Source organism: Myotis lucifugus, unplaced genomic scaffold, assembly GCF_000147115.1.
Source record: "Myotis lucifugus unplaced genomic scaffold, Myoluc2.0 scaffold_3, whole genome shotgun sequence".
Taxonomy (NCBI): Eukaryota; Metazoa; Chordata; class Mammalia; order Chiroptera; family Vespertilionidae; genus Myotis; species Myotis lucifugus.
In genome coordinates this window covers 21,298,345-21,316,196 of record NW_005871051.1, presented here as the reverse complement: position 1 = coordinate 21,316,196, position 17,852 = coordinate 21,298,345, and the positions used below count along the sequence as shown (strand labels likewise).

The 17,852-nt window shown below is 38.8% G+C and overlaps 1 protein-coding gene and 1 pseudogene across 1 annotated transcript in view; one reads left to right on the top strand and one right to left on the bottom strand.

Moving 5' to 3' along the window:
• Positions 1-17,852, top strand: part of FARSB (phenylalanyl-tRNA synthetase beta subunit) — a 51,162-nt gene that overhangs the window by 24,794 nt on the left and 8,516 nt on the right. Inside the window, exon 16 of the mRNA XM_006082575.3 lies at positions 11,950-12,105. Coding sequence (XP_006082637.1) covers positions 11,950-12,105 — 156 coding nt within the window. The remainder of the gene's footprint in view (positions 1-11,949; positions 12,106-17,852) is intronic.
• LOC106698579 lies at positions 7,804-8,230 on the bottom strand (annotated as a pseudogene).

Below are 17,852 nucleotides of genomic sequence, written 5' to 3'. Positions count from 1 at the left end.
TAGTAAGTACCTACACCTGATTGCTAAGGAAGTCTCTTATTCAAGCTTCCTATGTCTCATTCAAACTTCTGTGTCTACAAACTTATATGAGTCTGACTGTTTGGAGCTATATATGAGGTCATCTCTTGGTGAACAGGGCCCTCAAATGACTAAATTGCTGGCATTTTTCCTTAGTTCCCTAAAATTAATAGTTCAAGTCCTAGCAGTGTTTATTCAGTGAGTCTTCTCCAGACTACAGGCCTCAGAATGTGTTCTTTTCAATCAGTTAACAAAAGCAGAGTCCTTTTTCTCGACCTCCTGTATGTGGACCATCCATAGCAAACTTTTCAGCCAAAGCTGGTGCCATCTGCTCCCCAGTGTGCAGCCTGTTTTCAGTCAACAGCATCACCTCGTATTTGTGTGGTGCCTTTTACTTTCCAAAACAAATTAAAAAAAATATTATTTATTGATTTCAGAGAGGAAAAGAGTGATAGAAACATTAATGATGAGAGAGAATCATTGATTGGCTGCCTCCTGCACACCCCCCCTGGGATGGAACCCGCAACCCGGGCATGTGCCCCTGACCGGAATCGAGCCTGGGACCTTTTAGTCCCAGTGCTCTATCCACTGAGCCAAACCAGCTAGGGCCAAAATAATTTTTAAGCATACGTTTTTCTCTTTTGATTGTTACACCAGCTCTTTGAAGTAGAAGGGACAAAAGTTTTTTCTAGCCTTCATAAATATTGCCCTTAAAGCTAGGGTCAGGATTTTTATCTCAGTGCATATATCCTTAGAGAATAAACATTCATTTAAATATCAGTCTATGGATAAATAAATCTGCTATAATAGAAATCTGAAACCATTTTCAGTGCCGGCTATAAATAGTTGTAAGGGTTCTTGTGCTTCAAGTCCTCCATTGGTACAACTAACTAAGAATGTGTTGTAATTCCAATGTCAAATTTTTCTGTTAACTTTGACTTGTTTTCTTTCATTTTAGTTCTTTGAGTTTTACATTGTTTTGATCCTTGGTGATTCAAACATATTTATAAATAGAGAATTGGGTTAATTACACTAGGTTTCCTCAAAAGTATTGGAATTCTATTTTAGCAGTAGGCCTCTTCCCTAATTGTAAGGGCTCCCTATAGGGCTGTGCAGAGCTGGGCATGCTCACAAGCAAGCTGCTCAGAGTCTGGAGGGTGAGGGTGAGGAGCAGGCTGGGATCCTCACAATTGTCACAGGAGGGTTTTGCTGTTGGCAAGGAGCACATGGGGGCACTCACAGTGTTGCAGCCTGGGTAGAGGTGCATTTACTGATTTTTCCTTCTGTGTTTCTTGGGAAGGCCTAGACATAGACTCCACTCTGCCCCAAGGCCCAGGCTTGGAGATTACCTCTCCTGTTGAGAGAGCTGGTCTTAGGTACTAGTGCTGTAGGCAGTGCTGATAATAACCCCAGAAGCCAGTCCATATGCTTTTTAACTCAAAGATTTGCATTTCTGCTGCAATAATTCTCATCTCGGTAGCAGACCTCTTTCATTCCTGTTTTCAGTTGTGATTATTCTGCTCTGTTTTCTCCATCCAGTTTTCTCCATCCAGCCATTTCCATCTGATAGTTACTTCTGCCTGTTGTCTTGCACCATTATGGTTTATTCTCTTTAAAAATTTCTAGGAATGAGAGGAGGTACATCTGCTTGGTAAGTTTACCATCTTGAAAACATGGGTTTGCTTTCATTTATTTGGAGTGTGCTTCCTCTTTAGGTACGCCTGGAATTTATTTTATAACAAAAGTAGCTTTTCTAATGGATTATTTTAAATATGTACTTGTGGATTCCCTACTTGTCATCTGGTGCACACAGAGGACTCTCTAGGTGAGGCAGCCCAGTGCTGCGGTTCCGAAGAGAGTGCAGCCCAGGTTTCAGTCATGGTTCTGCCACTCAACAGCTGTTACCTTTGGACAATTTATTTAATCTCTCTCTGCCGTAGTTTCCTCATCTGTTCCATGGGGATAATGACAGCATTTATTTCATAGATGCGTTATAAGGATTTCAGCCACATAATAAGCACTTTTTGATGTCTGCTTTTACTATTAGGGCAGTGATGGCGAACCTATGACACGCGTGTCAGAGGTGACACGTGAACTCATTTTTTTGGTTGATTTTTCTTTGTTAAATGGCATTTCAATATATAAAATAAATATCAAAAATATAAGTCTTTGTTTTACTATGGTTGCAAATATCAAAAGATTGCTATATGTGACACGGCACCAGAGTTAAGTTAGGGTTTTTCCAAATGCTGACACGCTGAGCTCAAACGGTTCGCCATCACTGTATTAGGGTATTAGCAACCCCTAACGCCAGATACCTAGCATCCCAGTTTGGTCAGTTTCTGTGAGAATGACATGAAAACCTTGACTGGCCATTCAAGGATTAATGTCACCTTGCTGTGCACTTGGGGCTCATTTTTATCCTAACTTTTGCTTAATTGGTTTTTCTTCTGTTGTGCACTTTTTTGGGGGGTGGGGTGGGGTAAGAAAACCAAAATGTACTAATGTGGGAATTTACTTAAGAAAAATAAGAATCTTGTTTTTTCAGTAATTCATCACTCACTTCTTTTTAGTGAACTGAGCACATATGTTTTTACTATCTTTCAAATCAGTAAGCATTTCTCTGTTGGATTTACATTAGCCATTTCCTCCTAAAGAAAAAACTATTTTGAAGAAAAAAAAATCTAGTCCATCAAAAGTGAAATGATAAAAGAGGTTTCCAGTTAATATGAAAGTGTCTCAAATTTTCATGAGGGCAGACCCAAACTAGTGATTCAAAGGGGCAGAAATATGTGGTAAGAGTGAGCAAGGCAGTCTCATTCATCACTCATTGCTAGGGACTGCTCAGAAAATAGGAGGCAGAGTTGCCAGTCTTGAGGAAGATAGAGCAGGGAACAGATTTTTAGATAGATAGTGCTCGGAGGGAATGTGCAAGGTGCCCTGGTGGCACAGACAAGGAAGTGACTAACTTGTTTGGTAAGATTTAGGAAATACCCAACATTACCAGCCTCACGTCAGTGTGTGTAGGCAAGCATATCTTCCCAGATGGAAATGAAAAAGGAATCTGTACTGGATTTCAGTGCCTCCCACAGGTTTGCCTGGCCTGCATTTCTGTAAGAGTAAATGGAAGACTACTAGCCCCATTTTCATGCTTGACCTCATTGGCCAGTTTCCTGTGCTGAAGTGGACTTTTTGACTGACTGTCATGTTGTGATGCAGGCTGGCTGCCCATTTATGGCTGAGTCAGGCGCACTGCTCAAGTATTAAGACTTCCCCTCAGACTCAGACACATTCCAGTTCTTTGAGGCTGAGCCAACCACTGCATTTATTGAGTCTTAAGATCTGAAGTTGCTGCAACATTTAAAAAAATTAGACATCCCTTTTGTTGGGCAGAGTGGCATGTATCTTTGGAATGAGAAGTTAATGCAGACTGCTGAGGGGTAAATTTTTAGCTTTATAAAGGGGAAATCAGTTGAGGCAGCCCTGAAGCTATCAAATCAGGCTGCTGTGTGAGTTATTGATTGGTTCCAGTTGTTAATACTTTTGTTTTTTCTGTTCGGTGTCAAGGCTAACTAAACTGTAAGCAAAATAGTAAAAAACTACTTTAGAGGAACAGAGTACCTAATTGTGAACTGCTAATCTTTATGCTCAGAAAAGGAACTGTATTTTGCAAAGCCAACATTCTGGCATTTTATTAAATGCAGATTGAAATCTACCATCACAGCCCTAGCTGGTTTGGCTCAGTGGATAGAGCGTCAGCCTGTGGACTGAAGGGTCCCGGGTTTGATTCCGGTCAAGGGCACATGCCCAGGTTGCAGGCTCGATCCCCAGTAGGGGGTGTGCAGGAGGCAGCCGATCAATGATACTCTCTCATCATTGATGTTTCTCTCTCTCCCTCTTCCTTCCTCTCTGAAATCAAAATATATACATATATATATATATATATATAGAGAGAGAGAGAGAGAGAGAGAGAGAGAAATCTACCATCACAGTTTATTCCATGATGGTCTCTGAAACTGCCAGTATGCCTAGAAGCTCACTGAAAGGGCAGGAAAAAATGCATCGCTGGGTTGAATTTAAGTTTAAAAGGAGCTACAGCCTAAGAAAGATGACAGCTTTGTAACGTACAGAGGGTGATGTAGTTAGCACTAAACAGCCATCTTGTCAATTTGACATATATCTGTGGAGAAGCCTGATAATCAAATTGCCATGCACTTTAGTTTCAACTACTGCATTTAAAGAATTTGGGGTGTTAATTATCCTAGTAGATGGAATAGGTTAGAGGCCCTTGACCACTCAAAGGGCTGGGGCTCCCTCTCTTGCCTTAGCAGGCACCCCTACTCCAAGCCTTCACTTCCTGCTCAGACCGGTCCTGTCTCCAGAGCATTGCTGCAGTCCTGGACAAGCTGCATTTCCTCTGCTTCCCACGTTCCTGTTTAAATAGCTTCTAAAATTTCATGTTCTCCCTGAAGCTGATTTTCTAAGTCAGAGAATGATCTACTTCTTACCTTGACTAGTTTGATATGAGCCCCAGAATTTACTTTTTAAACTTTAGTCACAATATATATTTAAGATTCTTGTTCCTTTCTCCTCTCTGGGCCACTATGGCTACAGGGAACATAACTAATTCACTGTTCTTTTATGATTTGGGTTGTTCTTTCCATTTGTTCTTGGCTTTTACCATTCATGAATCTGTCTTATACTGTGTAATCTACTAAAATATAGGGTCCAGATCTTTATAGTTTTTTCTGTAACTCTTTGCTTCATAAAAAGCTCAATAAAAGTGTTTTAATTATGAGCTTGTGAAATACTTCAGCTCTGAGAAATTGTGCATTAATTCTGCAGCCATCAAATAATGGAAGATTACCTAGCATCCACATGTGGAATGTGGTTATCTGAAGAGAGCTTATGTCATCAGTCTGGATTAATTTAATTTTACTACTTCATATTTTTGGCATGTAGAATTTCCCAATTAATAATTTAAAAAATATGGGTGTAAGGTACATTGACATTAACAATATTTGAAGTAGCATTATTCATATATATGATAGCATCTTAATTGTGTAAATAACATCATTTTTAATAGAGACAGTTATTTTAGTATGTTTGGCACCACATAGTTAAGATCTGCTAACGTGAGTATAATGTGCTCTGTCATGCATTGCATATTTTTTAATAGATAAAAATCCATTCCAGGTTTATGTTAACTAAATAAAAGCCAACCTACAAGGATACAACTTTTTCCTTCATGCATTGGAAGATCATAGGTTTTCCTCACATTTGTTTCTTGGCTTTCAGCATTATTTAAAAATGAAATCTGTATTTTGGTGCTATAATATAGATATGTTTTAAGGAAAGTTATTTTTTATTATGTTTGTTTTTAAAATTGAAAATATTTGTAATATCCTTAAGAACTTTTATTAATATATATTTCTAACTTAAAAGTAATTCTATTATCTTGGTATTAAAAACAAACAAACACATATCCAGCTTCTCTGTAATCCTACTCTTAGAATTAGTTGCCAGACATTTTCTATGCACGTGCAGTCATGTTACACATTTCTATATATAGTTTATATGTGGATAAATACTCTTGAGTTCATACCAGTGGAATTATGCTTTACCTGTCCAGTTTTTTCCTGTGGACACATTCTGTTCATCTCATTCTTTTTAATGGCTGCACAGTATTCCATTGTGTGGATATGCTATAATTTATTTACTCAGACTGTTGATGAATATTTAGATTGTTACCAGGGTTTTGCTAAAATATGTACTTCTAAAATTTTTTAGAAATAGAATTGTTCGGTCCATAGGTATGTCTGTTAAATGTTTGCTATCTTGTCAACTTTTTTTCCAAAAAGGTTTTTTTACAAATTTGCAGTCCTGTTTTTTCATATTAGGTGTAATTTTTTAAGGTATATGTCTTCAGGAGATTCTTTTAGCTTTTGTGAATCATTTAATACTACACTGGAATTTTTCAGGAGATAATGTATAAACTCCAATCTCTTGGGGACCAGTATTAAAGCAATTTATTGGGTGGAAAAGACTAAAAATCAAGGTGCTTTGTTTTATTTTCTGAGCTTGGCCAAACTATTAATCTCAAGCTCAGTACAAGCCAGTGATTACCCTGGAAGCCTTTCTGATTTTCCAGTAGCTTTCTCTTGACATCTGTATTTGGGCTTCTGGGTGAATGTGGAAGTAGAGATGGGAAGGTTGAAGACTGCCCTTTTCCAGTCTGTGCCATCGATGGTAACATAACCTAACACCCCTGATTGCTCTTAATCGTTGATACTTTTGTGAAGGAGGATCTACACCAAGCAAGAGCCTATTCTAAATATTTGAGTTGTATGCAGTAGTCATCTAATAAGGGACATCTTCTACCATTCTTTTTTCCTTTCTCTTTAAAAAGAAATAATTTGGCATGATCTTTCAGCTTACAGAAGCGTAGCCAGCTGCCCCTCCTCTGGGTGGGTAGATCAGCCTCTCCAGGCAGTACTTTGAAGTCTGTGAAATACATTGGTAATTTAGGCTGACACACTTGGCAGACCCGTCTAAAAAGCAGAATTGTTTGATGGCATGACACAAGAGGTCTGTTAACTGAGTTATAAAGAACTGAGTCAGTTATAAAGAACTGAGTCATTTGCAACAAACCCTAATTTTGGCATGAAATTTAAATGGTTCTTGTTTTGTGGCATGCAGTCAGTGAGCTCTGTGATGTAGCATGGTCCCTGGGTGCAGAATCCTAGGAAATGGGGAGTGTACCACACCTCACACTTCTCTAGGGAGGAGTGGGAGGAATGGGGTATGTGGTTATTGTTCTCTTTTTTCAGTTCAGCCGCAGTAGGACTATCTTAGCAAGATGTGAGGAAGCCAGTCTAGAGGGAGTGGGGGTTCTTAGGAAATGTGGAAAACCAGCCAGTCATTGGTGGGAGTTGGGAGGGGCTGCCTAAATAAAGAGTTTAATTTAATTCTTATGGTTGGTTAATAAGTACAATGCCCTAAAAGTTAGTGGCCTATCTTAAAAATATTGCAAAGTTGAATCTAAAAAATCTATAATTCATTAGTGTGTGTGTGTGTGTGTGTGTGTGTGTGTGTGTGTGTAATGTGTGTGCTATAAACACCCTGAAACTTTTCTTGGAGTATAATTTTTGAAAAGTCCTGTATTTTTTATTATATTTTTATTATTCTGGTCATCAAAATCACTTAATTTGGTTTTTTTTAATATTCTAATTCTTTAAACCAGATATTGTTCCTCTTTAGGTAAGTTTTACATAATTTGGAGATCAGGAAAGAAGTATCCCAAGGCAAAGATTACTAAAACAAAGCTTCCAGTTTATGTTGCTAAGCTCTCTGAGTGGTGGCATTACTGTTGGGCTGTTCTCTCACAGCAAAATGCAACAACAAAGTAGTTTCAATACGTGTCTGTGTGTTCAAGTGGAAGCATGTGACACCAACAAATGGGTACCACATGGCAAGAGATGCCCAGGAGCAACTCAGTGTTATGAAAGGGATAATTTAGTTCTGTTTCGTTTCATTTTTTTACCCCTTCAGAATGGAGAGTGGAATGGAAAGAGGGAGAGGGAAAGAGGGAGGGAGGGAGAGATTGAAATTTCCTACAGAGGAATCAGGACCCTCAGTTTATGCACATGGTTGGTTTATTGAGGTTTTTTTTGTTTTTGTTTTTATTAATCCTTTCATGAAAAATCTGCACAACCATCACAGATAAAGTCACCGAAGAATCTTTACTCCTTCTGTAGTTCAATCTCCAGCTCACTGCAAGATACTTCATTTCTTTCTGCCAGCACCAACATTGGCCTTTGCAGTCCCCCTGACTTTCTTCATTCTGTTCTTGTGTTCCTTTCTCTGTTTTCTTGAGGTCTTCTTCTTCTCATATAGGCCATGTCTTGCAAGTCTGTGTTTGGGTTCGTTTTTCTTTGCGTAATCCAAGGAATCATAAATCATGCCAAAGCCAGTGGTCTTGCCACCACCAAAGTGGGTTCTGAATCCAAACACAAAGATGACATCAGGTGTGGTCATACATTTTGGCTAGTTTTTCCCGGATTTCTGTCTTGGGTACTATTGCCTTCCCAGGGTGAAGGACATCAATGACCATTTGCTTCCGCTGAAGTAGTCTGTTGGTCATGAACTTCCTGGTCCGGATGGTTACTGTGTCATTCATGATGAAGGTTGGTCTTTAGGCAGCCAGGGAGGAAAAGAGTTATTGAGGTTTTATAGCTGCCTGATTTTAACATTAATCTGTATTCTTACACCTTCAAGTAAAGCTTTTAGATACCAAATGTCTTTATCTTTGCAAATGGAAATGATAGAGAGAGTACTCACTTTCCTGCATCCGCTGACTCTTGTGCTGACATAGAATGTGGCCTGTTGTCTGGTCTTGGCCTTGTTAAATAGTTATTTGTATGTGCTTACCTCCCTTTCCAGGTTTTATTCATTTATTCAGAAAATGATTGTTAGGGTTTAGTTTGTGCAGGCCCTGTGCTGACTCTGACTGATATCTTCCAGGGATACCTACAGAAGAGTGCTTTGACCATGATAGGTACTGAGAAATGTTACATGGCAAGAACAGTTATTTCTCCACGTGTGGTCAATCAGTGTTTAACTTAGAATACACTTTCCATGAGTGACAATATTGTTGATAGCTAGAAACTTTAGTTAACTAACTTCTAAAAATAATTTACTCCAGTTGCTTACCTAGAATTCTTAGAAAACTTTAGAACAAACATCTGTTTGTCATATAAAAAGCATTTCAGGAATGGATATCTTTTACTATATTAGGTAGATATATAACCATATATAAGTTTGCCCTTATATTATTTGTTGTCATTCAAATCCGTTAGAGATTGCCACTGTATCATGGAAAGACCATGGGTTTAGAATCAGATGATTCTGGTCAAATCCTGGTTTTGTCATTTATTAGCTATGTAATTAAATATAGTTAGCTCCAGCCAGTTGGCTTGGCTTTGTGCAAAATCTTTCTGGACTCGTGTTTCTCCATTCTATTTTATAGGGCAAATAAAACCTAGCTCACATGATTGTCTTGAAAATTAAATAAGATTATAGATACATTGATAGACAGGTAGAGAGTTAACATTAGTTTCCCTTTTCTTTTTACCCCATTTATGTGCTCACTTTTATATAAATTGCTTTAGTAGGTGAGAACAGTGTCTTAAAATACCCATTTTATTTGGACATCTGGAAGGTAAAAGGCATTCAGTATTTTGTGTCAATTATGCAATGGGAATTGTTAATCAAAAACCTTCGAGGCTAAAGTGTTTCTTAAAGAAAGATTTTGTTGAGCTACATGCTAGCCAGAGAAGGACCAGCTCCTGGGCATGCAGTCTGAGCCACCAGTAGCAGGGCTGGATGGAGAAGACACCATGTCCATGGTCCTGGGCTTACAGGGCTCTTTTATACAATGAGTTTGGAGAAGAAAGATGTAAGTTGTTTTGAAAGAATTTACATTGACTATAGATAAGGGGGGCTGGAAAAGGAGAAGTGGGGGACAGTTCTGGGATAGGTGCACAGTCCACAGGAAATACTTGATGTTTTGGATTGGTTGTGGGCAGCAGTCTGGAAAGTGCGTGTGTAACCAGGATGCAGTGCCTTCTGGTGGTGTCTTTTGGTGATTGGCTATTCTTTTTAGATAATTGAGGAAATTGCCACCTGAAAGTTAATGCAGTTTCAGCATACATTCAGGATGTAAGCAGTCATTTGTTGGGTCTGGCCCTCCTGCTGTTAACTGATCAACCCCTTCTTGTCTCTTCCTTGCACCCTACAGCCTATTATAATTTAATTTAGGATTCTCAGAATTTTTCCTTCTCAGAATAAATCTGTGGAAGAACTTTTGCTCAGTACATCTCTATATATAAAAGCCTAAGCGACCAGCCCACTGGCTGGTAGCTATGGCGCACACTGACCACCACGGGCAGACGCTCAACACAGGAGCTACCGAGCTGCAGTGACTTGGCAGCTGCGGTTTTTGGGTGATGCAACTGGAACCAGAGAGGAGGGAGCCCGATTCTGGGGTGCGTCACCCGCGAACCTCTAGCAATCTGTGACCCCTCAGGGGATGTTGGAGAGCCTGTTTTGACTTGATCCCCGCAGGCAGGCCGAGGGACCCCACCGGTGCACGAATCTGTGCACCAGGCCTCGAGTGTTAATTTAAAGCAGCTTTTTTATTTTCAGTTTGTTCCCTGATAGACATTAGTTTTCTCTTTTCCTAATTTGAAAAGCAAAATGAAGCTAACATTCATTCAGTATCTGTGTTAGAGTTGTGGTTTCCTCCAGAATTAATTAAAGGGCCACAAGTGTATATACCCATTATAAAGTAAATGATCACCATTGAATTTGAGTCTACCTTTATATGCTATACGCTTCTTTAAAAAAAATAAAGTTTTAATATGGGTTTACCTTTTCCAGAATATCATACAAATAGACTCATGTTGCCCTAGCCGGTTTTGCTCAGTGATTAGATCGTCAGCCCCCAGACTAAAAGGTTTCGGGTTCGATTCTGGTCAAGGGCATGGACCTCAGTTGCAGGCTTGATCCCGGCCTCTATCGAGTGCAGGAAACAACCAATCAATTTCTCTGTCACACCAATGTTTCTTTCCCTGCTCCCTCCTTCCTCCTCCTCCATTCCACTCTTCAAAAATCAATGGAAAAAATATACTTGGGTGAGGATTCACACAAAAAACACAAACAACAAAAATCAAATAGACTCATGTTATATGTAGCCTTTTGAGACTGACCTCTTTCATTCAGCATAGCACCCTTGAGATTAATATCTAAATTGTCAACTCTATCAATAGGTTTGTTCCTTTTTCTTGATGAGTAGTATTCCATTGTATGGATGAACCACAGTTATGTATCCAATTACCCATCAGGGTTCATTTGGACTGTTGCAAGTAAACGATATTACCTTTTTGAAAATATAACCACTTTTAAGTTCAGTATTTCAAAGTAGAATAACATATACTAATCAAGGAAAATATGGAAAAATAGATGAAACTTGAAAAAATTATCTCTGCCTAAACATAACTTCTGTTAACATGTAAGTGCATTTGTTTTATCTTTTTCCTGTGCTTGGAGTTTTCTGGCTTATGGTTATATTTACATAGTTGTAATTCTTCATTTATTGCCTTTTTCCTGTTTTAATTGTAAAAAGTATATATAACATATAGTTCAAAAAGATTATTATCAAGCAAACGCTAGTGTAGCCATCCAACATAAGAAATGGAATATTGCCACTATCTTAAGCTTCTTTAAGACCCTCCCCATCATATCACTTTCCCTTTACCTACAGTAATCACTGTCCTAACTTTTGTGACAGATTCCCTTCTTTGCTTCATAGTTTTTGAACCTATTGTATATTTTTCCCTTTTCTTTCACTTACTATTACTAGCTGCATTATACATCTTAATAAGGATGCTTTTTAGCCATAGTATTCTGATGAATGATTGTACTATTTTATGTTGCCATTCCCCAATTTAGTGGTTTCTAGTTTCACTATTGGAAATAATGTTTTGTGCAGAAATATCTTTCAACATGAAGCCTTTTCTTGTATTTAGGATTATTTACTTTGTATAGTATTGTGAATAAAAGATGATGAAGTTTTAAGGCTCTTATGTTTGTTGCTAAATTGTTTACAAAGAGTTTTACCAGTTTATACCACTGTAGAGCCTTATTATTCCTGGGCCAGCATTCAAGGTTTCTTATACTTCCCAAAATCAAAACACCTCAGGGGATTTGATGGTTGAAAACCATATTATTTTGCATTTGACGTTGAATGGTTGTCTGTGTATTTACTAATAGGTTTTCTTTTTTGTTTGCTGCCCAAGTTTGTGTTGGTGTAAATCAGATTCTTAAGTAATGGTCAATGTGACCTTGTTACTAATTCTTTTATTTTTTCAGATGTAGGTGCAAGAAACTACAGGCACCTTTGTGCTGTTTATTATAACAAGAATCCTGGGTTTGAGATAATCCACGGGCTACTGGACAGAATTATGCAGCTGCTTGATGTGCCTCCCGGTGAAAAGAAGAGGGGATATGTGATCAAAGCATCAGAAGGTAGGACAGATCGGCTGAATGTAGTTTGTGATAACGTAATGAAGTGGCCGTGCCCTAGTTTTGATAGTTTTTTTTTTAATTTGGGGGGAGATAGAGCCTCATTTCAATTATTTGTTAATATTTTCTAGAAAATACCCTTTTCTACCTACATTTAAAGAAAATGCTTTTCAGAGCTCTTGTGCTGTGCAGTGTACTTTCATTCCAGCTGAGTGTGGGTAACTCCTAGTTATTGGCACTGTTAAGCACCAGCACCATAGTGAACCCAGAAGACCAAACTGGAAGCTGAGAGAATCTAAACTGCTGATTTGTACTCAAAGACACCTGTCTAAGGCCTTTAAGGCAAAAAAAAAACAAAAACAAAACCCTCAAAAGTTATTCTGAAAGACTTCATGTATGTTAATCAAATCATAAAGTTGACTGAGGAAAGGTGGGAATCCTGCATAAAAGCCCAAGCAGAGTAAAATCTGCTGGTGAGTTTAGATTATTCCAGTGGTCAGCAAACTCATTAGTCAACAGAGCCAAATATCAACAGTACAACGATTAAAATTTCTTTTGAGAGCCAAATTTTTTAAATTTAAACTATATAGGTAGGTACATTGTTATTAACTTAATTAGGGTACTCCTAAGGCTTAGGAAGAGCCACACTCAAGGGGCCAAAGAGCCGCATGTGGCTCGCGAGCCGCAGTTTGCCGACCACTGCCTAACTGAATGGGGTGTGAATACTTCCTAATGTGCTAGTTTCCCATTGTCCAGGGACTTCTGAAATTTTTTTGCTTCTCATTTATAGCTGAATCTGAGTTTATTTTGTTCGGCAAGAGATCCAGAAACAACTGGAAACAAATATTTTACTACTGGTTTCTACTGTTGTACCTGATAATTTTTTATAACTATATTTGGCTTCTTAAATTTTTAACAAAGTATTCATTTTTAAAAAGTGCTATTTAGCAGGTACTTGGTTTTGTTTTTCCCTTAGATTTATTTGTCTTAGTCCTCTGAGATTTTTGTTGTTGGTTTGTTTTAATGTGTTGTTTTTTTTTTGAGACTTCCTTGAAAATGTAATAAACCGGAAATATATGGGCCCTTTTATGTTAAGGTTGTGGGGTTGTCTGTTTCTAATAATTACAGTTGAGAAGTTAAATATTGTTTTCTACCACATCTCTATTAGAAATAGCAATGAAGTTGTGTTATGCTTATAGAATTCTAGAGTGTTAGCACTAAATCTTGGGGTTCATCAAGTCCAATTTCCTGGGTTGACAAGTGAAGGAACCAAAGCAAAGCAAGTTAAATGAGTCGGGCTGGGTCACACATGTAGGACCTGAGGTGTTTGTAGACCTTTCTGTTCAGTTTGTTAGGCCAAGTTGTTACTAAGGTTTATCTAATTGGCTTTCTTTGAGAAAAGAGGTATTTTCTTTCAGTATCACCAGCACTGGCCACATCATTTTTCTCAGTATGCTTTCTGTAAGAGCCATCAAGCCAAAAACAATTAGTGTCATTATAATTAATAGTTCCTCATTTCTCATAGGGATTTCTAACTTTAAATTTATCTAATGACAAATATGATTATATAAATGTGATTATCTTTTTATGGTTAAAGAAATTAAGACCTAAAGACGTGGCTTATTAAAATGAATCAGTATTAGTTCTTCATCTAAAATTTCATATGCATATGAACCATATATATACATATATATATACATACATATATATATGTACATATACATATATATATATCATATATATGTCTTGAGCAAAATCTGTAAACACAAAGATTTGGTTGCTGGGGTGTGTTTAGCCAAATCATTATTTCAAATTTATATTTTGTATGTAGTTTTTTCCTGCTAAGAAAAGATTAAGTATCAAAAAGTAGAGTAGAAAGAGATTAAGAACGACTGTGTCCTACCAGTCTTGATTACTGAGTTGTCTTCTGTTACTCTGGCATATGGTTTACCTTTTAATAATTAAAAATCCCTGGTGGCTTTGCAGTTATAATTGAGCTAAGTCTGTTCACCAGAGATTCCTGCTAATGTCAATCAACTGGCAGTTATACCTCCTTTCTTTCTGTCCTTCTAATGCACACCACCCGTTTCCTTTTGTACGGTTTTGTTTGGAGGTAGGGATGAGTAGAATGGAACTTGATTCCCCCTGAGGAACTTAGCCCTGCTCATTATGAGAGAAATCTGGAAACTCCTTTGATTGATCATCACATTGATCCTGAGGAGTTCTGTTGACATTGGCGTGTGACCTTGCTTATTTTATTATGCAGGTGGCAGTGCTGTGCAGCATGCAGAGCCTCTGCTGTGCTCGCTTAGCTTTACATAGTTTTCATTTGCTGAGCCCCCCTGCAGTTAAAAGTGAGATATTCTGAGTTAATGATAGAATAAGGTCAGTTGTTGAGTGGAAACAAAGAAAGAAGAACCTTTAACTTTTTAGCAGATTCTAGAGCATCTTGAAGGTCTCACAAGTGTGAGCTCAGAATGTTTTAGTGGCACTAGATCAGATTCTTAGAGCATATGTATGTGTTCTTTTCCAGGCTTCTTCCCTTTTGTTTTTGTGGCTTGTTGCAAGCTAAATTATGTATGTTAAAATGCATTTATCCTTTCAAAAACCACGTCTGGGCAGGGAAAATTCTCCACATTTTTGTGTTTAGAACAGTTATGTGGTTCCTGGGCAAATCAGTGGCAAAAGCCATTTCTTACAGAAGGCAGTGGGCTTTGTGTGGGATTGGCTGCAGTGACTTGAGGGTGTATTTTTCCCCTTTAATTTGTTACCTATTTCAGTTTTGTTTATATACAATTCTATAGAAAACTTCAAATTAACCTGAGACAAGATCTCTCAATTCTAGTTTTCATGCTTCTCAAAATTCATTTTGTGAAATGAAAAGTAACCTTGTAAGTAATGTGCACATAATCCTGCACCATATGTACCCACAGCAGCTATTCAGATACCTTCTGTTACAGTAACACCTAATGATTATTGACATGACCTGTAGGTCGTGACCTTTTTCCTCTCTCAGGACACCTGTGAAAGATTTCAGATGCTAAAAACTTCGGGTGAAGTTGTGATGTTTCCCTGGTTTTTAATGTAATATGAGCTTGGGAATATGTGCTGACACCTTGTTGAAGTAAAGGTGTTCCATTTATGATTTGATTTACAGAAAACTTTCTGGACTAGACTAAAGGGGATCTGCATGACATATCCACATTTAGTTATCAACAACAAAGACATTATTCTGTTAAGGCACCAGGTTTACTCGTAAAAGAAAAAGGTTTGAAAGTTTTTAAGCTTCCTGGCCTTATTCCTCTGGTTCCCTATTTTTGTGTGCTTGAGAGATTTCAAATACATTCAAAGATGGGATTAAAAGACAGCAATATGAAACTCATTAGCAGTAATCAGTATACAGTGGACACAGCCCTGTAACACAGGCACAATGTTTATAAATTATGGCTTCTGCAGTTATCACATGAGTCATTTAGCTCTGTATTGTTTTTGAGTGTGTTTGTTTCTCTTGCCCACTTTTTCTTAAATGTACAAGGCAAAGTTCTCATGACTCATGTTCACCCTCTTTGGGGGGTGGTGTACTTTGGTTCTTATTTAACACTAGTGACCTGGTGCATGGATTTGTGCACATTGGAAGGAAATTAATTAGAAGGTGGCCGGCGGGGCGGGGCAGGACTGGGAGAGATGGACCAGACACACCCTGGAGCCAACCTGCCATGGTCCGTCCCCGGCGTCTGCGGAGTGAATGGGGTCCCTCCAGCAGGTGAGGTCCCTCGGCCTGGCCTGTGGGGATTGGGCTGAAACCAGCTCTCCGACATCCCCCGAGGGGTCCTGGAGTGCGAGAGGGCACTCTGCAAAGTTGCTGTCATACAGGGTGTGGAACACAAACAAATGTTCAGTAAACCAGATTCAGGGCGGATACTGCCCCAGCAACAACATAACCCACGGCCAAAGGTGGAATAACATGCCCTGTGAGGAATCGGGCTCCCTCCTCTCTGGTTTTGGGGTGTGTCACCTGAGAACTGCTGCTGCCAAGTCACTGCAGCTCGGCAGCTCCTGCATTGAGCATCTGCACCCTGGTGGTCAGTGCGCATCTTGGTGACCAGTTCGACGGGTGGAGGGACACTTAGCATATTAGCCTTTTATATATATAGACTAGTGGCCCGCTGCACGAAATTCGTGCATGGGGGGTGTCCCTCAGCCTGGCCTGCACCCTCTCCAATCTGATACATCCTTCTCACAATCCAGGATTGCTGGCTCCTAACTGCTCACCTGCCTGCCTAACTGCTCCTAACCACTTTGCCTGCCTGCCTTCTTGCCCCCAACTGCCCCCCCCTTGCCAGCCTGCTCACCCCCAACTGCCCCCCCCCCGCCAGCCCGCTCGCCCCCCACTGCCCCCCTCCCCTGCCCCGCCGGCCTGATCACCCTCAACTGCCCTCCCCTCCTGGCCTGATCACCCCTAACAGCCTCTGCCTCCGCCCCGCCACAATGGCTTTGTTGGAAGGATGTCCGGAAGGTCTCCCAGTCTAATTAGCATATTACCCTTTTATTAGTATAGATGTTAGTACTCAGTGAATTAAGAGTGAGTGCTCCACACCAGGTCTCCCTGGAATGACCTGGTCAGCTCAGATTCCCATCTGATAGATGTTGTTGTAACCCATTATTTCTAACTTAAAAAAAAAAAAATTCTCAAACCCCTAAGAAACCTTTTTATATTTTTTCTTAATAATCCCACCATCAAATTTTAATACCACAAATATACTGCATTTTATCATGCATTATATGTAAAATTCTGCTTTATACTTAAAAAAGAATAAGTGTAAACCCTACTTTTAAAAATTCAATTCAGGGTTAAGAATAAATTAAAAATCTTAAGTTAAAAGTTAAATTAGCCCTGACCGGTTTGGCTCAGTGGATAGAGCGTCGGCCTGCGGACTCAAGAGTCCCGGGTTCGATTCCGGTCAGGGCTGTGTGCCTTGGTTGCGGGCAAATCCCCAGTGGGGGGTGTGCAGGAGGAAGTTGATTGATGTTTCTCTCTCATCGATGTTTCTAACTCTCTCCTTCTCCCTTCCTTTTTGTAAAAAAAATCAATAAAGTATATTTAAAAAAATAAATAAATAAAGCAAAGTATTATTTAAAAAAAGTTAAGATTAAAAAACTACATTTAACTATATCTGCTTAATAACTTTTAATGTTATTTGTTTACTTAAATTATAGTGTATGAAATTATGTATACCAATTAGCAGTTAATTTAAATGCTTAATAACCATAACTAAAACATTTTAAAAATCATTCAGAACTTTTTTTTTCCAGCAAAAGTTAAACAATTGAAAAAGTAATTTCTTAGAAATGATTGTAAGTGAATTTAACTTTTCCTTGATGAGAGAAAATAACTAGCTGGTAGTTCGATACTGTCAGTGCTTTCCCCTCTGGCACTTGATGTAATCAATGATGTGTTGAATAACTTTTTGAATTAGAAACTCTTTATTTAAATCTCACAGCCTGAGCTACACACAGTTCTGAGGATCAAAGATAAACATCACTAAGGCAGCCAATGGCAGTCCCCAGGCCACCTCTCAACATGACTTCACAGTCAATAGAAAGTTTCCCAATCACACGATCACAGCCATCTATCGCCATAGTTTTATAGCACTGATCTCATATATTTGCTATGTCTCCCATGTCAGTACTGCTCCTGTGGTGTCCAGACAACCATTGAGAGGAACTGAATATCTCAGAGATGAAACTTA